The following is a 26,437-nucleotide window of genomic DNA, read 5'->3' as shown; positions in this document are numbered from 1 at the left end:
TATGGAGGGTGAATATTGACGTCCATATTTTACTTGTATGAGATCAAATGTTCAAAATGAAACAAAAAATTTATTTGTTTTTGTAGCCTCTGATTTAACAAAGTCTGGAATCATATGGTTCTTTAATTTCCACACTTCATTGATCCCCAATGTCAAACCAGTGTCAAAATTAGTTTTATATGGCTAGAAAGTATTGAAATTTTAAAATAATCTTTAATCAGTGCCTTAAAATATTTAATACGATCAGGCATTGCTAAAATTATGAAAAGGAAGCTAAATTATCTGGCTATGCAAACTTGAACAAAACCGTTAATACTGTCAAGTTTAATTTATGTAAATATATATCCAAGCTGAGAGAAGTTCACCCTTGTATGGTGAAAAAAAAATAATATGCAGAAAATAATAACTTATCATGTTGAGAATTCTCAAAGGCAATTTGCTTATGATAATCATCAGTGACCTAGAAGTTCTCAATATTAAAAAATTGAAAAATATTAAAATTTTTCTAAATATACCATTTATAAGGACCAGATTTAAAAGTGAACAAAAGCCATTAGAATTTTATTTTATAACTGAACACAAGTATCAATGTTTACAACATATCTTTCACATTCGAGAATCAAAAGAAAATAATATATATGTCGAATTATAAAATCATTTCACCTGGTTGTGTAACGATACAAGATAGAAATGAGAATCTTCCAACCACAACAGTCTATACAATATATTAAGTAATTGCCTACTCTCTTCACAAAGCAAACAGCTCAGACAGTTGAGTATTTATTGCTACTTCAGACTGCAAATGCTTTATACTGAAGCATGTATATACACAAAAGCATCCAGTGCATTTAAATATCTTCACAAGAAACCTCTTTACCATTAAAACAAAATTATCTATGGCAAAATCTCAGAGCCAAAAAATGCTTTCATAAAAAAAAATATTTGCAAGCATATTTTCTCAATTGTTTGATGTCAAAGTACTGAATGCATTAACAATATGTGTATTTCCCCTCTCCAGTTTGAATTTAATTAATACAATAATTTTATATACCGGTACATCTAATGATATTTATCTAAAAAATATATATATGCACACACTTTTGTACATAAAGATATAAATGTGCATTGAATCTAGTAGATTGAACATTAAGTAAAAAAAAAAGCTTAGACATTGTTTAGTTTTCTCCACAATTATTTGTAGATAGAGTAAACTGATTTTGATCAACTACAAATTTGGAAATAGAGGATATTAAAACAAGGGTTACTCTTCTATGTAATATAATGTAAGCCCTTAAATCTATAAAAATACAAACCCAACCCTTAAACTCATAGCATAATGGGCCCCAACTCATGCATAAACATGTAAGTAACACGATTACTTAAATCTTTATAATCTGTTAGTATTTTTAAAACATGAAACCCAACTTAGTATTATTCAGTACAACTTCATAATCTATTCTGATCATCAAGCCAATGAATTTCCTTAAAACATAAAACAGGTAATTGTATTTCAAGTTTATCAAAGCTTATCATTTACATTTTTGATAAGATATCAATCAAAGATTTAATATCTTAGTGCATGTACTAGTTTAAAGAGTCTTTCATATCTGATCCGATTACATGTGCACTGTGGATGATCTATATTAAGAAGCCCCCTTTTGTAGGTAATCCAGTAGTTGCTCCGCTCTCTCTGTAGACCATCCTTGTACAGATAATGGCCCTTTAACTGCTTTTAAATAGTCTTGCAAATATTTGATGCCAATTCTTTTCTCGTCTACAGCTGGTGTGGGATTAATCTTGTGGTTGTGTTTAAGCTGTGCATACCAGTAACACAGCTCACCTGTGTACATCATGGCCAATAAATGGGTGTCACTGTATATACCTAGAAGTAAAAATACATATGTGTGCAGCTTTAGAGAAGTACTGGTATATGAACTGAAGTGGAGAACTTAATAAAAATATAAACCTTCCTAACAATAAAATTCCATTAAAAATTATTACTGGCCATAAAGATATTCAGGATAAATTGCATGTATACAATTTTAAACCCTAGACAAACACTTGATAAACAAATATTTGTCCTCCGATCAAATGAAATATATCACTCTGTAAATGTCATCTCAAAACCAGACAGTTAAAACATATTTCCATCTTGAAAAGAAAAGTTATAACAGTCATGTCCTTGATCCATCCATCAATCATATTTGATATTAAGTTTTCCACTAACACAGGACTAGCAAACCAAATGTTTGAAGATCTATGAAACAGAACTTCAAAGCTGTAAGATACATACTTGCATGAAAAACTTGAGAAAATAACCAACAGAGCACTATAGAAACAATTAAAGGATTTCTTCAAGGAAACCAAAAATAAATTTGTCTTCTTAATCTATATCCATGTTTTTCCCATGCATTCCATTCCTCCAATGTTTTCTTAATACATGTACATACCCTTCCTATGATGATTTCTCCATAATTACCCCCTGTCTCATGTTATCTCCATTAGACCTCTTCTTTTCTCCTTACCTACCCTCTCTCCAATACATATATTTTCTCCAAACATACCCTCTCTCCAATGTTTTCTCCAAACACACCCTCTCTCCCATGTTTTCTCCAAAACATACATTCTCTTCCATGCTTCCTCCTAACATACCCTCTCTCAAATGTTTTAATGTTTTCTCCAAGCATTCCCTCTCTTCCACATTTTCTACATACATATTCTTTCTCATGTTTCCTTCGTACATACTCTCTCTTCCATGTCTTCTCCAAACATACTCTCTCTCAAATGTTTTCTTCAAACATACCATTACTTATGTTTTCTCCAAACATACCCTTTCTAAAATGTTTCTCCAAACATACCCTCTCTTCAATGTTTTCTCCATACAAACCCTTTCTACAGTGTTTCTCCAAACATCCAAACATACTCTCTCTTGCATGTGTTCTCCAAACATACCCTGGGGAGGCCCCCCCCCCTCCCGGTTCTGACGCATATGCTACATACTCTCTCTCTCTCTCATGTTTTCTATTTATATACCCTTTCTCTAATGTTTTCTTTAAACATACCATCTCTTCCATGGTTTTTCTCCAAACATACCCTCTCTCTCCAATGTTTTCTCCAGCCTTTCCCTCTTTCCTATGTTTTCTCCATACATTTCCCCTCTCCCATGTTATCTACATGTACATACTTACCCAATCTTAGAAGTGTTTCCACATCTCTCTCTTTGCTGTCCTGCTCAACTTCTAGAGGACTTCTTACCATCAACATCTTCTGAAGAAGGTCAATGCCACATTCTATTTGCTGCAATAAAATTTGATAAAAACTATTTTTGTCACTCTGCTATCATAATTAGTCTTATCAACAAATTATCTATACCTTAATCCTATATGTGAGTAATGACTGCTATGAATTAAAGGTAATTCAGTCAAACCCTGTTTTACAAATGATCTCATATTAGTTTTGTCCATGGTTTTTTTTTTTTTACAGCATGGATTGCTCAGCGCAATGCCAACTTTTTTCATAGAATTTCAATTTTCACAAATATTTCCCTGTGACATCATTATATAGCATGTACTTATCTCACAGACCTAATTAATCCTTGCAATGCCTGTAAATACATGTACTGCTTTCTCATGTTTCTACTTTTGAAAATCATCGTCAAATGGAACAAGAAATTTATGTTGTTATATTTCAAAGAATGTCTACAGTGAAACTTTCTTTGAAAAATCCTTATCATTAATGTTTGAAAAATAACTCTTTAATACCAATATGAAATATCAACCAGCTGAAAGATTAAATTAATTTTGATGAAAGGAGAAATTGTGGTCTTTTTGTTTCTGATAATCAAAAATAAAACATCTTATAATATAATAATGAGGTAAATGTGTGTCCTTTCTTCTCATCTCAGTGTATTTCAGCTTATCTTGCATCTTAGATTCATCAAATGATACTAGCCAAGCTACATTGCTCTGAATCCCCCCCCCCCCCCCCCACCACCAGGAACAAACAAACTCTCAGAGAAAATAATTTAACAGCACCTGTAATATTCACATATATTATCACTGAAAATTTTTTTGGTTCATATGAGGGGGAAATAGATTTGTTACAGCCTATTTTTAGTTACTCTTTAAAGCAATATGAGCTGTTAGTATTTTTTAGAATTTTATTTTGCTGCAAAAAGTTGCTAGTACATGTATGATAAGTCTGCATATAACTTAAAATTTTATGATAAATAAGGTTTGAAAAAATCATTACTTTTTGTCAGAGGAAAGATTTCTCCTCTGAGTATATAGCAAATCAATTTTTGTACAGGACGACAATAATTCATCTATGCTTCAATTAAGGCTTCTTAACCACCTTTTCACACAAAAATATGGCTAAAAGATAGTTAAAAACAATGATATTTTTGTCATTTTAGAAGAAAATAACATTTTTGTAAAAAAAAAATTCAACATCAAAATTGCAGCTCATATTGCTTTCACATAAATTGAAGTCTTCTAAGCCTTGTGTCCAAGTTATCTCTCTTTGTATTGCAGAATCAAGAAAATAAATGACAATGCTCATATGAGAAATTAGACATCCAGAATCTTGGTACACAGAAAGTGTGTTGTTCTTCTGCTGATATAAAAAGGTCATTTTTCACAGTTTCCCTTACATTCTGTACATTATCAAATATATTCACTAACCATGTAACATTCAAGGAATAAGGAATCATTCTTTGAGTATTATGAGGTGATAATTTTGGTCAGGCGTGATTAAATCCAATAAAGGCCGAAGGATTTTATGATAAATTTGACCACGCTCTGACCGAAATTATCACCTCATAATATTCAAACAATGATTCTTTATTACTCGCATTTCTATAATTTCCAACAATTGTACAATAAAATATTTTAATATAAAGAAGCAAACCCTACTTAAGCCCCAATTATACATTATTTCAATTTATTGGACTGTTCTGAGTATGGTATAATATCGATATGTAGTGTTACCACAGGCAAAAACACTAAAAAAATGTAAATGTTAACTATCAAATGCCTGGTCCTACTGTTTGTGTAAAAGGCATGAATAGATACATGTAATAACACATGTTGATACTGGTATTACATTATCTTCCTTAAAAAATACTGGTATATGGTATTACCAAAAAAAATATACCACAACATGTGATTGTATTGAGCTCTATTTCATGATAAAGCATCACCTCAGCATGGCACTGTGGATCTTCCTTAATCCTGTCCTTATCTTCTTCCTGAATAGTGGCACAGTACATGTACATCAGGGCCCCTTTCCTCCAGGCCATGCACTCCACAATCTCCGGGCCCAGCACATCAACCATCTATCAAATCAATCAATATTGGATCTATCACAAGGAAGTCAGGCTATAAAGGGTAAATTTTTTTATTATTTCAGTAAGATATAAGAAGCTAGGATACAGCCGTGTACAGGTTTTCCTCTATCGGTATCTTCCTGTTAAACTTAGTTATTGCTAGATTATAACATGATTTAATATGTGTTTGTCATGGGTTATTTACCGGTATCTGGCTGAAAGATATCTTACAACTATGATAGTTTATATTCCTAGGACAGGCTAGTAAGTCATTCATTTTGATGTCTAGAAGATTTGACTTGATTTTAAAAGTTCAATTGAAAGTACAAAATTTAATGTTGCATATATTATTGTTTTTGTCATTTATAAAGATGTTTGATGCTAGAGAGAGAGAGAGAGAGAGAGAGAGAGAGAGAGAGTATTGAAATTTTTGTGGAAAAGGCTGCTGTACCTCTACATTTTCTTTCTCTGGGTTGAGTCTCTTTACTACAGCTTGTATACCATCAATGTCATCTGCAATTGTAGAGAAATTATTTTGTTATAAGTTCTGAAGGAAAACACTAGCTGCAGGTCTGTAGCTCCCGATCTGAAAAAATTTGGATGAACAACCTAGGAACTACAGTGCCTCCCAAAGTAAAAAACTGTAATTTACGGCACACAAAAAATTGCACTAGTTTTGAACTGATTAATCTTATTTCTGAACACATTCTGTACAAATATTTGATTAAAAAAAATTCCAACCATTTCCTCTAATATTCTTTTAAACACCATCACTAGCCCCGTAAAGTGAAGTGGTGCAGTTTGTTTACATGTAAAAATGGCGCTTGATCTTGAAGTTAATTTATCATACTTTATTATCCGAGGTTGGTGATCATGTTTTGGAGAAAGTATGAGGCAAGTAAAGAGACAATATCTTCTATCAATTTTATTCAATTCAACATTTCTTTCATAGATATTGTTAAAAAAAAAATATTTTTACAGAAGTGACCATTCAGAGTAGTATATTGCATGAAGAATTTAATGGTACAGTACTAATTTTTTCCACAGAACCAATCAATTAAAATCAGATGTTCTGAATCTGCTACTGCTTCTCAAACTTTTGAGAAAATTGTTTGAGAAGCGGTAGCAGATTCAAAATGTCTAATTTTAATTAGATTGCCACAGAACTTGTGTGTAAATAAGATTAATCAGTTCAAAACTAGTGCAATTTTTTGTATGCCGTAAATTACAGTTTTATACTCTAGGAGGTCCATCCAGATTTTTTCAGACAGGGAGCTACAGACCTATAGCTAGGAAAGCATGGGCTGATTGATAAACTTTTTACCAAATGCAAAATCTTTATACAGCTGTACTATCTTTATGACTCTTCAACCAAAATCTTACGCACTGAAGATAGACAGAATTCTTTGCTTCCAGCTGTCCCTGGGGAAGTTCTCATCTACCAACAAACCCTCATCAATGAAGGTGTAGTCCAGCACTGCTTTAGCATACTCCTGACAGGCTTCTATAGGAGTGGGCTCTTTGGTGGAGAGGTACTTCTTACAAGTCTGTACTACACTCTCCAACAAAGGCCTCTTCTCTGCAAAACAATGGATCTTTTATTTATTCATTATGATACGCTGCATAGAAAAAACCCCACCAAATTATATATTTACATCTACCGAGTATTATTCCTTCTAGTTCTTACAGAATCTTATTGCAATTCATAGCTCTGTAGAAACTGACAGGACTGACACCCTGTTTATCAATTGGTCGAAACCTACAGCGACCTAAGAAAATCAAGCATCAAATATACATGACATATACATGACTCTGTGAGAAGATTCTTGAATGACAGAACTGCTTTGTGTATTTTGATTACCTTTTGGTGTTTTCTTCTCTACTTCTTTGGCTTCTTTTAGTAGCTCTGTAAATTCGTCGTTCAACATGTTTTTGTAAACATTGTCTTTTGAATAACGATCCCGATCTAAATATAAATCATCGTTAGATGTTAAGTCATTCATTTGTTTTACTTTGTTATTCATTAATTTGTAATCATTATAATTCTGTCTTAATTTCTGTGTTTCATTATAATGCAATTTTTTCTCTCTGACATTTTTAAAAAAAATCTAATTAGCGTCGGGATCAAGAAATTGAATATACAGTCAGACACTTGATATTTTATTTCCCTTTCTGTATTTTTAAGAGATGAAATATTATTCCCCGGTTTGTCATACGCATTTTTGTAATTCACGCGTTTGTCGTATGTATTTCCGTAAAGAATTTTGTGCTTAGAATACCTAACTTCTCTTTTAACCATGGATGAAGAAGAGGGCGGGGACAAAATGAAAGTAGGAGTACAAGGTACTTCAGCCGATATTGGCGATAACAATATAAACACTGATTGTGACGATCCCATGAGCACAGGTGACATATCAGTCCAAATGGAACATGTAGAAACCTTGAATTCGAAAATCGACGACAATCAACAAACTGATGGATCCGGGGTTACCAAAAAAACCAGTGCTGCACTTCCTGATTCCAAAGACAGTAAACTCTGTGGGTGGCTTCATATAACGACCAACAAAGGCCCTCTGAAAATCAATCGACTGAGATGGTTTGCTTACAGTGACACAAATAGTAGACTGTATTTTTATAGAAATCCTCATGACTTTCTACCTCTCGGTGAAATAGACATTTCTCATGCGACTTTTTATTTTGATCCCAGTAAAACTGATAAACCTGGAGGATTTGAAATAAGGTCAGTATAAAAGAAATAAAGTGAAAATGAAACCAAATGATGTGGAAATAAATTGCATGGTTTTGTTAATCTTGAATCTGAATCCAAGAACACGATTGATTAAATTTAAATCTAACTATCTACACCAATTAATATATATTCATATGTTGATAGCAAAATTTTATATTTCATACAGCATGATATTAGCCAATCATAATTATGTTAGAATTGTTATCTTGGCCAATTCAAATTTAAATATATATTACATGTATTTCTAAAATTTTTCTCTCTTAGTCCTTCAATTATTTAACATTTCATATTGATAAGTGCGGTTGTTGAATGAACCATATCATCAGAATAAATGTGGTTGAGTTAGGACGTACTGTAAATTCCTAATTAAACGTGAGTAATTTATATCCACGTGAAATTGCGAGAAGCACCCATCGCAGATTTTAAAATCTCTCATATATTTTCTTAGAGTTGGGAACTTTAGGAAATAAGGATAAATGTTCTGCGTTTGCTATTTTATATTGTCGCGATTTGATACAAAACAGCAGGATGGCGGAATTAAGTAGTCGCTTAAAATAAGGAATTTACAGTATATGGCATTCCTTCAAGCTTCTAGGTCAATCGGTAGAGTGCTTGATTTGTATGCCAGAAGACCATGTGGTTCAAACCCCAGCAGAGACAATTTTTAAATGGATTTTCCAAAGAAAAAATCCTGTTATTGAAAGATGGCAGGCATGCGAGCGGGATGCTGCCAAAAGAGTATACCCTTATTGTACTCCTCCTACAGTTTTCAAGATACAAAGTTGTTAAAATTGTTTTGCTGATCAATTGTACGTATATCAGAGATATGCATATTCCATGAATTTTGATTTTTGATAATTTATGAAAAAAAACCAGCTGTTCAAATATGTTAATTTTTTCAAATAGTATTGCTTATATGGGCCAGTACCCCTATTGTATGGATATTTCCTTTTACAGTTTTTAAGTTAGGAAGTTGTTGATTTGCAGATCAATTGTACATATATCAGAGATGTGTATATTACTTGGATTTTGATAATATATGGGGAAAAAAATACCAGCTGTTGAATTTACTTATTTTTTGGCAAAATATTAAATTTAGCTAGAGTACCCCATTTCTCAGAACATGTCGTGTTTGTCAATTCACGGTTGACAAATGACAAATGTTCACATAAAAGAAACCTGGTTTGCTGCTACATTGACAGCTTTTCTCTTGTTGTTTCTGTTACATAATTAGAATTCTTTTTTTGATAAATTTATTGCATGATTGACAGAAATCAATTTATGACTGGTGGAAAAGGTAAAATCAAGAATTAAGTGTTAAATATTCATTGGCCATGCATCATCAACCATGCTGTTTAACTTTAAACAAGAAATATTAGAGTTACATTAAAGCACCTAAAGTTTTTAACGTTCTTAATTTCATGTAATGTTTTTTAGATCAGAGAACAAAGACTACTATTTGGAGGCGCCTGATCGCGCTGTGATGATGTTTTGGCTGCAGGAACTACAGAAAAGGAGAAGAAGTCATGCCACCCAGAGGAACTCTGATTTTCTTCCATACAAAGTATGGATTGATATTTATAAACTGTACTATAGCTCTTTAGCATATATATGAAACCAGATATTTAACATTTATACAACTAAAATTCTTTCATCTGGGGGTCTTGTAAAAATTACCTTTCCTTTGGAAAGTGAAACACTTCCTTGCAGCCTATTTCAATGCATGAATTTTGATGAGATTCATACATGTCACCGTTTGTGGATAGAAAATCAATTGACATATCTCATCATAGTGTATTGGGGATTGTTTATCTATTACATGTTTAATATAAATTATTATGATTAAATCTTTGAGAAGCAATACTTCCTAATACATTTCAACACAGTCTGATTAAAACCACCCTCCTTCTCCTAGGATCGTCATTGTAGGAAAGGGGGGGGGGGGGGGACGGTTTATTCAGACTGATCATGATATGGACAGTACTGCAGTGCAAAATTTCTTGTGATATTGTCACAGTATACATGTACCGGTAAATGTCTAAATTTTATTTTATTGAGGATCTAGGATTATCTACCTCATAATGAATTAAATTAAGGCAAATTTAATGTGATGAAATATTTCAGTACAAATTATATGATTATATTACTTATGATGAAATTCTGTATGATCATTTTATTGTCATTACGTGATATATAAAAGATATTTATATACATTACATATGTACTTAAATAAGATTCAGAGTTAAAAATTCCTAGTCCACTAAAAATAAATTTCTTACGTCTGTTACATTAAGCTTCCTCTTCATTGGCCTTTCTAAAATATCAAAGTCAAAATGTTTGGTTTATTATATAATAAAGACAATTAGACCATTATGTGTTGAGATTAACAATTTTACAACAAGTTCTTCCTACTTCATTATAATCACATGTAACATCAATTAAATCATGGTTTGTGACTTCATATTATGGTTTAATAAGGAAAAGTTTTGTATTTTATGAGGCTTATTTTCTATTCGCTTTGAAATAAATTATTCAAACAGGACTGGCCTCAAAGCATATGCTTTTATTCAGATATTGGCTCTATACATATTCACTTATCAGGTTTATACATGCAATACTGATAGAAATTTGATTTTATTGCAGTCACAGAGACCAAGTTCTATTGGAGGATTATCACAAGCCAAATCCAGAGCAGGAGCACCTGATCAGTGTGAGCCAAAGAAAGACAATTCAGAAATCCCCGAAATTCCTACCTCAGAAAATATGGGGGTCAGGCGAGCTTCACTGGATGAATGGAGGTCATCGTCAGGGAAACCCTCTTTGTTGACACAATCAAGTCTCAAGTCGGACATTCAAGATGTCATGAGCAACATCAAGAAACAATCAAATCAAGGTTAAACAAATATTGCAAATAACGTGTGTTAAAAATTGAAATTTTTTTGTGTTCAGAATGTGAAGATTTTGTTCAATGTGCATCATGCATCCTGTTGCAGATAAAATAAATTACAGATCTTTGCAATTAGCAATACAATTTAATGCTTGGGACCTTGTTTTTAAAGCTTAATTTTCTTGAACAGGTAGAAGGTCAGTTATTTCCTCTTCACCTTCACCTTCAGCAGAGGATTGGACATTATTAGACCAACCCTCTAGACAAAGGTCATCTGGTGACCTTTCACCCCCAATTAGGTCGGGGAAAATAGTCACAGCATTTAACAAATTGAAAGTAGGTGTTCGACGTTCCAAACAGATCGATGAACCAGTGTGTCAACCAGGAGTTTGCTTTAAGTGTAAACAGGTAAAATTTTAAAGTTATTTCATTGGTAGCAAATTTTTAAGTGCATTTATCATGATTTTAATGGAAAAAACAGTCACAAATAAATTACCGTAAAGAATGACACACTTTTCATTATGAATGACATAGATGGCTTTGTTTTAGCATATTTAACATTGGAACATACTTGTATGAACTTTTATCAGGTGTAAGAATGTTAAGTTATTAACAGAGGATGCCACATTAACAATTGAATTGAAGAGAGTATACCGGTACCTTATATTAAATATAATGGAGAAAATAATTGAACAGCAACTATTTTCTTTCAAGATAACCATACAGGTATGTAGAAGATATATGCAGGTGTTTAATTGTTGTTACAGCTTCAGAATGAGGTTTGCGTCCTACAAGAGGAACAGTCCAGCACAGAAGATGAACTGCTGGCCCACAGGGAAATAATCCGACTGCATCAAAAAGAAGTAGATTATCTAAGAAGAGAGCTCCAAACCAGGTACTAGTAGTTAAGGTAGCAGGTAGAAGCGATGATGATGATGATGATGATGATGATGATGATGATGATGATGATGATGATGATGATGATGATGATGATGATGATGATGGTTAATGTGGTAGTGATAATGGGGATAATGTTGAATAATGTATTGATGATGATGATGATGATGATTTCAGTGCACTTATTTATGTTCACTTTTGAATGTGTATGGTGAAGGTTTGCTGAGACTGAGCAGTCTGAAGATGGACTTCATCAAATGCTGAAAGAGAGAGATAAGCACATTGTGGAACTGGAATATTGCTTAACTTCAGCTAATGAAGAAAAAGCACATGCTTTACAGAAACAGAGGTTTGTTCTGGACTACAACATAATGCAAAATCTGTCATAAATAACAGTAACGGATAATGAATTATGTTTTGACTTTAGTTGATAAGATATATGTCTTACGAGTTGTAAAAATATCTGATAACTTTACAAAGCTTTACTGGAAAATTTGGGTTTACAACTTAATTTTAACTCTTATAAGTATTGAGTGCTTGATTAACAGAATGTTGGAAGAAGAGGTCAAGTCACTAAAGGATCAGGTGACCATGCTCCAACATATGCTGCAGGCCAAAGATGAGGTCATTGTGAAACTGACCAATGACATGTATGAGCTGGAGAAGAATAACAACGACCCCCACTCCTCCCCCAAACCCTCCAGCCCCACCATCAGGAAATCTGTCGTGTTTGACACCGACACAAGGGAGCTAGAAAAACTTCGGGTAATTCAATTTAAATTGTTAATTCAGTTTAAAAAATAAGGTAAATCCTTAATGTTCCAGTATTTGTTGTGACAGGTGTTTCATGTCAGTGTGAAGAGAATTATTTATGTAAGTTTAGGCGTGTTCAGCAGAGCGGGTCTATTCAGTGCTTACTTAAAGTGTTAAAAGGAAATTTTGGAGAGCAGTTGTGAGCACCCTCTCTGCCGAACATGCCTCTAATTAACACTAGATGACAGGAAAATAAATTACTGTAAAATTAATTTTTTGTTATTGACAATGTAATTCTTCTTCATCCTTATAAATTTTCATTTACCCTTTGCAAGTTTTAACAATAATTTGTAATTTATTGTCAGGATATGTGCAGTGCATATGAACTTCAGCACAAATTTTTAACCAAGGAAATTCTTGAGCTGAATGAATTGAGACAAAGAGACAATGAACAACACAAGCATCTCTCAATGTAAGGACATGCTAAGTGTTTATTTGTTGCATGAATCAGCAAAGTCAGCCATATCTGTACGCTAATTTGATAATCTTGTGGTAATTTCCAGGGAGAATGCAAAACTAGAAGCCAAGTATCTGCAGACCAAAAGTAAATACCTCTATCTACTTCAAGAGATGAAACAGCCTGTCAGAGGTATCGAGAGATTAAATTCTAAATGTTTTAAAAATTGTAATTAAAAAATATATATGTTTGCATTAAGGCATTTTTATTGTTTAGATGGAGAGAGTAGTTCACAGACCATCATCTCCCAGCTGTTGACAGATGCCATTCAATCAGATGATGACTTGGATGAACACGAACATTTCTTAACATCAAGGTTGGAGAAATTTTTCTATGTACAGTAAAACACAGTTAAATTGGGCAACCAGGGAATTGTGATTTTGATTCTTTATAAATGCAATTTGTTGTATCCAATAAGTTAGAAATTCTTAGATTAAAGGAAAGAAATGGAATTCTCTTTTAAGTGTGAATTTGTTTTAAGTCTGATTGCAATAACCATGTTTTACTGTATTTTTATTAATTCACTGTTGTAAACTATTTGTTGGATTTGCAGAATTATGCTGAGGGTATTTATAACTATTCTGTATACATGTATAATGTTGTAGTGGACAAGAATATGATATATATGGTTTTGTGAAGAAGTATGACTTTGAGAGTGGAGAATTTGACCCAGTGACACTGGAAGCTCAGAAATTAGAAAGAAAGTCAACAGAAATGAGCGATAAAGCCAAGGTAAATTTAAAACAGTACCAGTCTTTAAATGCACTGGACATCACACTGTCAGACTAAAACTCTTGTAGTTTAGAGGAACAAGCCTAGAGTGCAAAAATTTGAACATATCCTGGCAGCTTGTATTATTTTAATTTGAACTAAACATGCAGATACATTGGTTTACCACTTTCTAGCCGTTGACCATGTTTAATAAAAAGTTACTTGTTATGTGATAGAGACAGGATGAGGAATTGTCCCACCAGGTAAAGTGGGAGAATTACATGATGGCCCAGGCAGGGAAACCTTTGGTGCGCTCACAGGAACTCAAAGCTATGGTCCGATCAGGGGTCCCACATGAGTACAAAGAGGTTGTTTGGAAAGAGTAAGTCCATGCATCTACAAACTTTGAAATAGGCAACTATAGCAAAATTAGGATAAAGTCATTCTTATATCTATTAAATCTCTCAAGTCAATAATTAATTGGCTTGTAGAGGTGTATTTTTATTGTTATATATTTTACATTAGGCTATTAGTTTTTTACAATATTAAACGACACTGGTTTTCAACAATCTGGAATAAAAAGTAAAATTTGGTGTATGGATTCAGGTGAATGAATTTAGCCAAACTATCACATTCACTAAAAAAAGCAGAATAAATATAACAAGATTTGAACAAGTTTGAAAAGATGGAATTTTTTGGATTGGCTCTCAATCTTTTTTAGTTTAAGGTGGAGGTGGGAGGTGGTATTGTCTCAATTTCTGATCTTAAAAAAAACAAATAATAAAAATGTAATAATTTAACCTTTAGAAAAATTTATTTCACTTTTCGGTCCAGGAAATTTTTTAGAACAGATGTATGATTATATATTAACAAATTACACAGGATGTTCCGTATACAAAGTGTTTAATATGATATGAATTTAATTGGCAGTTTATAATTCGCCCTACAATTGAATGGTTATACTTAAAGCTGACAAAATGTCATCAAAATGAGGAAGCTACATATTATTATGCACAAAATTTCTCATTCTCCCCCTCTTATTTATGAAAGGTACATTTTATGAAATTTGTTTTTGTTACATTTTATGAAATATGTTACTTGAATGACACCTCTTCATCTTGAGTACTGGCCGGAAGTCATTTTAAAAAGACACCAGAGAGCCTAGCTTCAATTTGATTCAATCAGATCTTTGATCTTGGTCCACTCCAACAAATTCAATGTCACTACGCGATAAGTGGCTTCTTGAAAATCTGAGTTGGTTGATCTTGAAAAACAACTAAGAAAGAAAAATATATTACAATAAAAAAAGACCTTCCCTCATTACCAGAAGTGAATTTTTTGAAGTGGGTCGAATGTAGCGACAATGAATTTGTCGGAGCAGATCAGAGATCTTATTTTAGTCAGATTTGCCTATCTCTATCCTATACATTATCATTTATTTTGAAGTTCTCTGTAGCATTTGTATAATCATACATGTATTCCAATACAAAAATGGGTTTCAAGTGACAGTAATTTTGTTTTCACTAATTAAATCAAATTATATAGTAAGCCTCTTTTTATGGAGAATATTCTATCTTTAGATCCAGGGAGCTAGAAACTATATAAATGTTTTTGTTTACAACTGAGTGCTAGGTTTTAAAAGCATACATTGCATAACCTGCTACTGATTGAAATGTCTGTGTCATTTATTAAAGGTGTTCAAATTTTCACATTGGAGCTGACCGGGACAAACTAGGACCACATTACTATAAACAACTAGTGTCCAAATCCAATTCCTCTTCACATGATCCTTCTTCAAAACAAGTAATGATTTTACATATTTAATTGACACTTATTGGCGATATGTAGTGCCTGATGTTCAATCATTATCTTCCCTTATATTCCATATTCAGTCTAACATCACAGATGTAGCTTTTTACTTCCTGTTATCACTGTTAACACTTCCTTATTCCTTCCTGTTTCCCACTTGACCCCTTCCTTCCTGTCTATGATCCCCAATCTAACAGACCAAAAGGCTCGTAAGCTACATAGCTAGCCTGTATTAGTGTATAAGATATTACACAAGCAATGATATAAAAGCAAATAATTGATAAACATCACAAATGATAATTATGAATAACTCAATGATACAGCTCCTGTGCTTTGAAATGCTGTTAAGTTTTTTGTATGTAATTTTATATTTCATCTACATTTAAGGAATTTCAAATTTGTTACTGAAACCAAGTATGAATGTAAAAAGAAATTGAATGCACTGAAACATCTCTTAAAGGACTATATATGATTTGAGCCTAAAATGGCCCCCTAAAATGAACAACATCATTTTGCTGTAATTCTTTCTTTTCTTTGTACAGATATACATATGAAGTTTTTTCATAATTTCCATTTTGATTCAAGTGCTCAAAATTTAGAAATATGACATCATAAAGATAACCGTTTCCCGCCATTTTTCGCAGATTTAGCATAAAACGGCTTGTTTTTAAGCAGTTTTTCTTTCAGAAAGTATTGAGCGCATCCTTGAACAAACAAAATATTTTCATTAGAGATGCATCTATTCAAGACTTAAATAAGTGACAAAAAGATTTTGCTTGTTCAAAGCTTCTGACGTCATATACTACCAGTGAGTGCAAATAAATCAAACAAAAAGGTGAAAAGTATATATTATATCAAATCTTCTTTAAAATAAAATAACAATTTAACGTATTTGAAACACTTTAAAAAATTGCAAATAATGGGGGCCGAATTTGACTCATATCATATATAGTACATTTCAAAATGAAATTGTTATATGTATGGTATTTGTGTTGCATCAGATTGAGCTGGATCTGTTACGTACACTCCCCAACAATCGACACTACGCCACTGTTGACTCCCCGGGAATTTGCAAGTTGAGGAATGTTCTTTTGGCCTACAGCTGGCACAACCCCTCCATAGGATACTGTCAGGTAGGTGTGGCCTTGACACGGTATAGATACTCAAGGTCGAATGCTTTAGACAGCTATTCTGATTATTTGTCAGTCCTCCTTTACTTGTTTGCCAAATTCAGTAGTTACATGCGATGTGTTCCTCATCCCATTTCAACTCAATTTGGCAAAAATACACAAGGTTTGATAAATGAGTCCATAGTGTTTTAGTTTATCTGTTTTACTTCTCCAGATAACTTCTGAAGCATGTGTATAGTCTTGTCTTAATAGTACATGTAGTAAGTTTTATTTTCATGGACATTCTTTATCAATTGGTGGGGTTTTATGCTTGGAAATACAAATATACATAAATAGGTGATTTCAGGTCTCAGTAAGAAATGCTTCCAATTTATGGTAAGGATATTACTTAACTTACCGTAGTCCATTCTCTAGTTTAATGCTTGATTCAACTGCATTGTATATCCAGGTTGTGTTATGGGAACAGCTTAATCTTGGTGTCTCTTTTGTGTAATCTACCTGTATCTGTTTTTCTACATACATGTATCTCTCTAAATCAGTAACAGTAGAAAATTACTTTCATATACCGGTACATGTTTACTTCATGAACTTCATATATAAATTATTACATGTATTAATTAGGTTTGTATAAGTTTTGTTACTGATTGTCTATCGAAATATATGCTGGATTGTTTAAGTTCATAGAAGGCGAGGCGAACTTGACATATTTTAGAAAACAGTCAGTAGCAAATTAACCTAATACATGTTTTGTTTTGTCAAGGACCAAAAGGTTTTGTATGAAAATACATGTAAATTCAAGAAAGAAATAAAATCAAAATGATGTAACTACCATATGATAGATTGATGTTTCTATCTGTAATTGTTACTTGTCGACCCTATCCTGTCACATTTTCATGCACTATGTAATTTATGCCACGTAAATGATGGATCACATTTCATGATGTGGAGATTCCTTGTGGGTCTGGGAAAAAGACTCTGTCTGGGCTTTGTACCCACTGACTTTTGGTTGATAAACTGTTATCACATGACACAAAATAAATTGTATTATAGTGATGGCCTTTTGTTTTGCAGATTGCTGATTAAGAGATTATTGAGATATTAGTTTATCTAGAATGGGATTTTACATAATATGTTTAATAAAAGAACAATGTATTTTGAGGTGTTGCGCGGGTACAGTTAAAATGATATATAAGATATTCTTTGAATTCACTTCACTTTTCTGTAGTTTAGCCGTATTTTGTAGATCTCTACCTACTCAAAACAAATTCTAATGTATCCCAAAATTAATATTGTAGTGAGAATCTATAGATATCTATACAGCATAAACTTCCTTTTGTTATTTAAGGAATCATTCTTTGAGTATTATGAGGTAATAATTTTGGAGGGGCTGAAATTATGACCTCATAATTAATATTCAAAGATTGATTCCTTATTACTTATTTGATTGTATAAAATTTTCAGCAATTGTACGATCAAATATTTGAATATGAATAAGCAAACCCCACTTGCACCCCAGTAATACATCATTTGAATTTATTGGACTGTATAGAACAAAATTGATATGTAGTGTTATCACAGACAAGGACACTGAAAATTGTAAATATATTGGATTTGAATTCATGCTAAGGGTATGTATCTAAGAAGATGTCAAAAATTAAAATGACACTCTTCCAGAAATATCTTCTTCTTTTTTTTAAATGTAAATAGAACCCATTTAAAAATAATAATAAAAGCCACAAGAACAACATTTATAAAACTAGCGATTTCATTAATATTACAGACACAATTAACAGATAAAATATTGAAAGAAATGACCTGGTTTATTGACAGGGCATGAACCGTATAGCAGCCATCATCCTGCTGTTTCTGAGTGAGGAGGAGGCGTTCTGGTGTCTGGTGGCCATCATCGACTATATCATGCCTGCAGACTACTACAGCAAGACCATGCTGGCAGCGCAGGCTGATCAGGTCAAAACCAATGGCTCAACATCTTAAATTGAACAAATCAGAAGTGTCTTTAACGTTGTCTCCTTTTTTCATGCAGCTTTGGTGAATAAATATTTAAGCACAGAAATTTTTTTTTCAAGGGGGTCCAAGGGATAATTGTGTTTCCTAAGGGGGGGGGGGGGGGGGGGTTCAGAGGTTAGTTTTCAGAAATTTGACTATGAGATGATAAGTTGGAATTTTCCAAAAACACCCAACTTTGATCCAAAGATACAGTCATTGTTTATTTGCATCATTCAATAATGTATACAGGGAAATATTTGTCCCCGTTTTATTTTTGCCCCTTCGCCCTCGTTGTCAGCAGCGAATTATAAGACTGGGCAAACACCATGAATGTCTCAAATCATTTCTCTTTAAATACAACTGTGTCTGGATGAATTCAGGGGCAAAATTGTTTGCAAGTGTAAATGAGCGAAAATTACACGGGGCAAAAATAACCCTTTATACAGGAGATATATACACATTTTCCAACATAGAAGCTTTAAAAAATATTATGCGAACAAATAATTACCTGATGTAAGTGTTACATTTTACTTCAAAATAAGAAAATATATACCACACTTATTATTGAATTTTTTGTATACTAAAATGTTTGTTGCATAAAGAAGGCATGTGGCGTTTTTAACCTTTACAGCGGGTTTTGAAAGACCTGATCCAGGAGAAACTCCCGCGGGTGGCCTCTCATCTTGAGCAGTATTCAGTTGACCTTTCCTTGTTCACCTTTAACTGGTTCCTGACTGTTTTTGTTGACAACATTCCAATAGAGACATTCCTTAGGATCTGGGATGCATTTCTTTTTGAGGGAAGCAAGGTAAAATCAAGAAACATAAATTAGGATCATGTAGGTTCTAGCTAGGGGAAAAAAATCTTTAGGAAAATTTTAAAACAAATTTTTAAAAAGTTTTAAACTATTTTTTAAAATTCTTCTTTTTCATACCCAATGCAAGGAGTTGGTGTGATTTCATCTGTTCATCAGTACTGTTTTGCCACTTTGAAAGTTTGGCCAAAATTAAAGATACTAAAGAAAGATTGTCAGTGCAACTTGTAAAAAGCCATTTGACAGATTTTCAAAAAAAAACTTTGTAGTTATGAAGGAAAATTTGCCTATTCTCAGAAAATCCTGTCTCAATTATTTTTGGTAGAAGTTATGCTCTACCTTTTGAAAGCAGAAGTTTAGCAAAAAATCGCTCAATTTAATATTATTGATGTAAATTGCCAGCCCAACTCTTCTGAAAGCAGTTAAATAGAATTTTATTAAACTTTTTAGCTACAGGTGTAAAGGACATATCTTGTATATTTGCATATGCATATCTCATATATTTCAAAAATTTATGATAGAGATCTTCGTCTTCCCTTAAATGGGCATGGTCACGATTTTGGTCAAATTTTATTTTTCTGTTTTTAATGTTCACAGTGCTTCAGTAAGGCATTTCTAATAGTAAACCAAAATTTGAGTGTCATTCGTTGACTTATAAGTGAGATACAGAGGTCACAATTCTTTTTAATGTAAACAAAGCTCAAGTCATTTTTTGTTAACATTTTGAATTTTCCAGGTTTAGACCTAAAATGAATGCAACAAATGCTAGGAACTGTTAATTTATGTTCATAACTATAATCAGCAGATAGAAAAATCAGAATGAAAAAACTTTTTCCAGTATTTTGAACCAATGTAAACAAAAACATGGCAAGAGTCTTGTTTAAAAAATGTGACAGTCAGACTTGTTCAAATACCGGTACCAGATAACTCAACTGGTAGAGCGCCTGACTTAGAGATTCAGGGGGCCTGGGTTCGAACCCTGGTCCGGTCCATCGTTATTTCTCCTATCCAGTTACATTTGGTGCCATGACCAACCCCTGGAACTGACAGCTAGGTGAACTCAGACTGTCAGAGGCTGGATTGATCTCTGAGGTCGAAGATCCTTTAAGGGGGAGGAATGTGACGTCAGACCTATTTGAATACTGGTGCCAGGTAGCTCAGTAGAGCACCTGACTAGAGATTCAGGGGGCGGTACATGTTTGCATGATGAAAGTTTTGTGCCTTATTTACAGAATACATCAATTATTCTACCTTACATTGTATGTGGAAATCTCTTTAGATTCATTGTTTCTCATACAAGAGAGATAACTCTCATTTGGATAAATGTTTATGAATCCTTTAAGTTAAAAAGCAATTGCAATGTGTGTCCTACAGTTTATGTTACTGGTATATGTTTAGCACATTGCAACTAGAATCATCATCAGTAAATAATCTAAAATTAATTATTAAGTACATGTATTGTAGAGTACTTTGCACATGCTCATTTTGGTCTGTATCTTAAATTAATACATCCCATCTTTGCTAGCCAAGGGTCTCGGTCCACTCAGTGCTTCCCATAAACCCTTGGCAGAGTGGAGTGAACCGAAAACCCTTGGCTAGCGAAGATGAATCTATCCAAAAGCACATACATAGGAATATTTTATATATACAAAAGATATCACCGTACATATTTGCCTATTTCAATATCCAGTTCTTTTTTTTGTGTGTTTTATAGGTACTTTTTAGATTTGCTGTGGCATTCTTTAAATATGTAGAAGAGGATATAATGAGAAAGAAAAACACTTTAGAACTGAATCACTTTATGAGGATCATGGGGGAGAAAATTACAGATGTGCAGCGAGTAGCCCAAGTGAGCAAACATTCTACATAAGTCATAACTTATACATCCTCAGTAATCTAGAGTCCTGAGTTAAGCGATTGCTAAATAATTCCTCTGTTTTCTATCAAATGGTATGAATATAAAAACACAATTATCTGATATATAAAAGCGTGATTTTAAAATCAACGAGGACTTCCTCTCAGGATTTTACCTGGATTCCTCGCATTTGATTAGGAATCCAATGAAATTACAAACTGAATCCAATGAAACACTGATATATGTACCATTCTAAGGGCAATAATTAACTCTTATGATTTGGTTAAAATGAGTATTAGGTAATTTTTTGCAGATACTTGTACATTTTACAATATTACTATTTTGTTTGAATTCACTTATGAGAAAGAATGTAAGAAGAGGAACGTTGGTTGCTGTAGAGTGTAGAAGTTTAATTACTCCTGTAAATTTTATTTAATAAAAATTCTAATATTGTTGGTTCAATGTAGAAAATTTAAAAAATTTTCATGATTTGTTTACAGATTGCATTCCACACAGTGAATCCATTCCCAATGAGAGGCATTGCCAGTAAACGACAGTTCTATCTACTTCAGGTCAAGGTCAGTTGAGTTACTTTGATAATTTTAAAGTGAAAATCCATTCTTGTACTGAATGGAAGAAAAGTTTGGATTCTATCAAGTTCATGTGTGAACCTGTATAAGGGTAATTGATATTACCTATTAGTAATACCTCTACAACATATACTTATAATATATGTACCCGGTAGATCTAGTATTATTATTACTAATTAGGTTTGTCACTGATTGTTTATGGAAATAAATCAGGTTGACAGATCAATCTCATAGACAGTGAGGCGAATCTGATACATCTACATGTATGAGATTGGTCAACCCAATAAATCTACAAAGTCCTGAAACAAAAGTTGAAATGCAATGTAAAATTAATATTAAAATTTACTAATATATGTAATATTAACGTTGGTTTTATTCAGGTATTAAATTATACGTATACTTTGCTTTCCCATGACATTATATCCAACATCTCAATGGGCATTTCTCATAATTTTTTTTTTTTTTTATTGCAGGGAGAACTTGCAGAACTAGATAAAATTCGGAAAGATTTATATTCCAAACATTCACTGACCAAAACTCATGAAGACTTCAGTGATGATGATCTGCTAGATTAAAAATCAGTGGCTTATAGGTGAACAGTAAAACTCAGTTATAGTGAAGTTCTAGGGACCTGTGGATTTACTTGGTTATGTATCAGCAATTCATTTTTTGCATTTAATGAATTAAAAAATATGACTGTATACAATATTAACAAATGGTTTCCATCTTGTGATCATTGAATAACTAGTTGAAGTACATGTATGTATAAAATTCAAACCCTATCTTGGAGAACTGAAGTTTTTGAATAGTAAATAAATGACTGTACAAGTTAAAAATATTAACAAAATCTGTATGAATTATATATGTCAAATTAATGTCAGGTTATTATATTTAGGCTTTATTGGAACTGTCAAAAATTTGCTATAAATGGTGATATTTTCATTGTTTATGGCTCCGAATGAAAAGATATTTGGAAATTTTTGCTGTATCCTGGAATTCGCTATATCAGTGTTCCTTTTATATGAGTTGTACTGTATGTTGATATCCATGCTGTTCAGTCCTCTGATTATGATTTTAAAAGACAGATTTTTATGCGCCCTTGGATCTCTATATTCTGTCATATTGCCATTCCTCAGAGAAGATTTCCCTCCAATGATGCATCAACTTTGTATATGGTTTAAACTCTTGCATCATAAATACCCAGAGTAACTTACTGATATACATACAACTAAAGAATATAAAGCTAGAAAGAGCTGGTTTGACTATCTTATAATTTTCGGACTAGTTTTGAAATATGGTTTTGTTGCATATCCTATATATTATACATGTGCCAAAGTCTCAATCTTTTCTATGTCTTGAATGCAACATCCATTCCAAGAGTCATCAACTCTGATCAATTGAACAATTATTTTATACAGTTTTATTTTATACATATACATTTCAAATTTATAATCATCCCCCCCACCAAACCCCCCCCCCCCAAAAAAAAAATCTAAAGACAACATGTGAAAAAGAAACATTTTTCACTTTTGATCACACATGTACACTGATTTTGGTTGTTTTTGTTTTTTGTTTAATTATGTATAAAATATTGTACATGTATTGTCAGTATATCAGCTATCTAGTCATTAAAATCAGAACATGTATTCTATGTTGAAATTAAAACATGTATTCTATGTTGAAGATAAAACATGCAAGTTTTTCTACAATATTTAGATTTTTAAAAATTTGGTGCTTTACTGATATACATCTATGCATTTCAAGATATCAATGGTATTGTGCAATATTGTTGGTTTTTACAAACCATATTCCGAAGAAATAAGTGCTATAAAGTTAAATGTAACATTGTACAGTAAGTTATTATTTCATTGAATGTCTTGATTTTCATTAATTGTTAAAAAATATGTTCTCATTAAATCCCCGTATACATAACAAAAAGGGTACGGCAAGGTGTTTCTACTTAAATGAATTTTTCTAAAATTATTTGCTTGTTTAATAGCAAATACATGTATTTTTTTTAGATATACAAGTACTTATATTGTAGGATGGTTTAAAAATCATGAAAATGAAAGTTTATAGAGCCTCCATGGAACAAAGCTTTAAAGTTGACACCTCTATGAAAATATTTTGATTTTACATGATAGTTAGAAATAAGTGAGGGGAGAATATGATTTATATCACAACTATCAACTTATTGTTTTATTCAACATGGCAGTTGAACAGCATTGACACTAAATGGTTGAAATCAAATTATGTAGGAATTAATCATATGTATATACTCTATTAATATTATAAAGTTTTATATGTTGACAAATTTTAGAATCTATGCAACACATGCAATGTACAAATGACTTGGTATAGTTTATTTGTTGTTTATGAATTTATTTATCATGTTTATACACCTTTATACTCATGTTAGTGGAATGCCTCATGATTCATTTTGATATCTTAAAATAAAAGATAATTATGTAATATGAAATTTCTGTTATCTGATAAGCTACAGTGCTAAAAGAAATAATGATTAAAGATTGGATGAATGAAAGAAAGAAAATAATGTAGAATAATCAGGGTATTACAACTTTGTTGAGATGGTGTTGTTCCTGATTGTACAGTGTTGTATGTATTTTGTGTGGTTGACTCAGAAGTTGTTCACTTTAGTTTTTACCTCACCTGTGCACCACCCTCTTTCAAATGGAGATAATTGCATGAGAGTTATTGAAAATTTGTTGGCATTTAAAAAAAACTTTTTCTCGAAAACCATTAGGCCAAAATGCTGAAACTGGGGGGGGGGGGGGGGGGGGGGGGGGGATAATGGGGGTTGAATATTAACATTGTTATAAATTGTGAAAAATCTGTAAAAATTATTTGGTCAGAAAAGCCGAAATTTGTGTGGAAGCTTCCTTGGATAGTAAAGATCCCTGAGGTTAGGATGGGGTCCTGATGGGGCTGGGGGATTAAATATTGCGTACTTATAAATATTGGAAAATCTTTAAAAAGCTTCTTTTCAAAAACCATTTGGCCATATATAAAAGCTGCGACTTGCTGGTAGGTATTATTAGGTAGTGTAGATTCAAGTTTGTTCAAAACATGATTCCTAGGGAATAGGATAGGGTCACAATGGGGGTTTAATTTTTTAACATGGGAATAGAGAATTTTTGTTTAATCTTCTTAAAATCCATGTGGCCCAAAAAGCTGTAACTTGTGTGGAAGTACCTTCGGATAGTGTTTACTCAAGTTTGTTTAAATCATGCTCCCCAGGGTAGGGCCCACAATTAGGAATGGTGATGGTAAACTTTTACGTAGTAATAAATAGAGAGATTATCTTCGAAAATCTTTTTTTTTTCATAAAGAGGGTTAATGTTTAACATGAGAGTATGTGCAGAAAAAATTGAAGATCTTTTTCAACAAGAACAACTCTTTTAAATTGTCAGGATATTTTGTTCTGTTACCTTGAAGTTGATTTGATCAGAGTTATGGCTGTGGTTGCTCAGGTGAACGATGTGGCCCATGGCCGTCTTGTTCATGAATATGTCTTAATTTAACCGCAGATAGTGTCAGCTATATATACATATTCACCTTTAAAAAAAATTTCCAATTAAAACAGTTGATTTTATGTGTTAATTATTTAATTAAAATGAACAGCTGATAAACTTAAAAGAAACAACGTGGCTAGGAACAGCTTAGAAAAAATATTCACAAATTATAAACAAAAATGTATCAACTGGTTCATATACATGCATCACATAAAATCATATGTATGTCTTTTTAGCTCACCTGAGCTGAAAGCTCAAGTGAGCTATTCTGATCACATTTTGTCTGTCGTCCGTCTGTCTGTCTGTTCGTCTGTCCGTCTGTCCGTCCGTCTGTCTGTAAACTTTTCACATTTTCAACATCTTCTCAAGAACCACTGGACCAATTTCAACCAAACTTGGCACAAAGCATCCTTAGCCTAAGGGGATTAAAATTTGTGAAAATTAAGGATCACGCCCTTTTGCAAAGGGAGATAATTAGGAATTTATGAAAATTTTCGAGAAATTTTCAAAAATCTTCTTCTCATGAACCATATAACCAGGAAAGCTGAAACTTGTGTGGAAGCATCATCAGGTAGTGTAGATTCTAATTTGTGAAAATCATGACCCCCGGGGGTAGGGTGGGGCCACAATGGGGGGTCGAAGTTTTACATAGGAATATACAGAGTAAATCTTTGAAAATCTTCTTCTCATGAACCATAAGACCAGGAAAGCTGAAACTTGTGTGGAAGCATCATCAGGTAGTGTAGATTCTAATTTGTGAAAATCATGACCCCTGAGGGTAGGGTGGGGCCACAATGGGGGGTCGAAGTTTTACATAGGAATATATAGAGTAAATCTTTAAAAATCTTCTTCTCATGAA

General features: G+C 32.7%; 2 protein-coding genes across 2 annotated transcripts; one reads left to right on the top strand and one right to left on the bottom strand.

Annotated features, from left to right (window-relative positions):
• Positions 1–544: 544 nt before the first annotated feature.
• Positions 545–7,311, bottom strand: LOC105347471 (RAB7A-interacting MON1-CCZ1 complex subunit 1). Its single transcript, XM_020074992.3, has 6 exons — positions 7,188–7,311; positions 6,714–6,905; positions 5,778–5,839; positions 5,201–5,335; positions 3,189–3,297; positions 545–1,882 (listed from the first exon to the last, which is right to left on the bottom strand). Exons 1-6 carry the CDS (start codon positions 7,252–7,254, stop codon positions 1,644–1,646), a joined length of 804 nt encoding a protein of 267 aa, XP_019930551.3. The 5' UTR covers positions 7,255–7,311; the 3' UTR covers positions 545–1,643.
• Positions 7,312–7,466: 155 nt separating this feature from the next.
• Positions 7,467–23,516, top strand: LOC105347469 (TBC1 domain family member 2B). Its single transcript, XM_034455039.2, has 19 exons — positions 7,467–8,066; positions 9,513–9,639; positions 10,719–10,968; positions 11,153–11,370; positions 11,730–11,857; positions 12,077–12,208; positions 12,408–12,624; positions 12,978–13,084; positions 13,176–13,261; positions 13,346–13,445; positions 13,735–13,861; positions 14,077–14,222; positions 15,535–15,643; positions 16,651–16,782; positions 18,610–18,747; positions 19,418–19,594; positions 21,315–21,449; positions 21,956–22,033; positions 22,519–23,516. The coding sequence occupies exons 1-19, from the start codon at positions 7,624–7,626 to the stop codon at positions 22,618–22,620; spliced, it is 2,952 nt and encodes a 983-aa protein (XP_034310930.2). The 5' UTR covers positions 7,467–7,623; the 3' UTR covers positions 22,621–23,516.
• Positions 23,517–26,437: the final 2,921 nt, after the last annotated feature.

This window comes from Magallana gigas, chromosome 7, assembly GCF_963853765.1.
Source record: "Magallana gigas chromosome 7, xbMagGiga1.1, whole genome shotgun sequence".
NCBI classification, from domain to species: Eukaryota; Metazoa; Mollusca; class Bivalvia; order Ostreida; family Ostreidae; genus Magallana; species Magallana gigas.
This window is presented reverse-complemented; position numbering and strand designations above follow the sequence as displayed.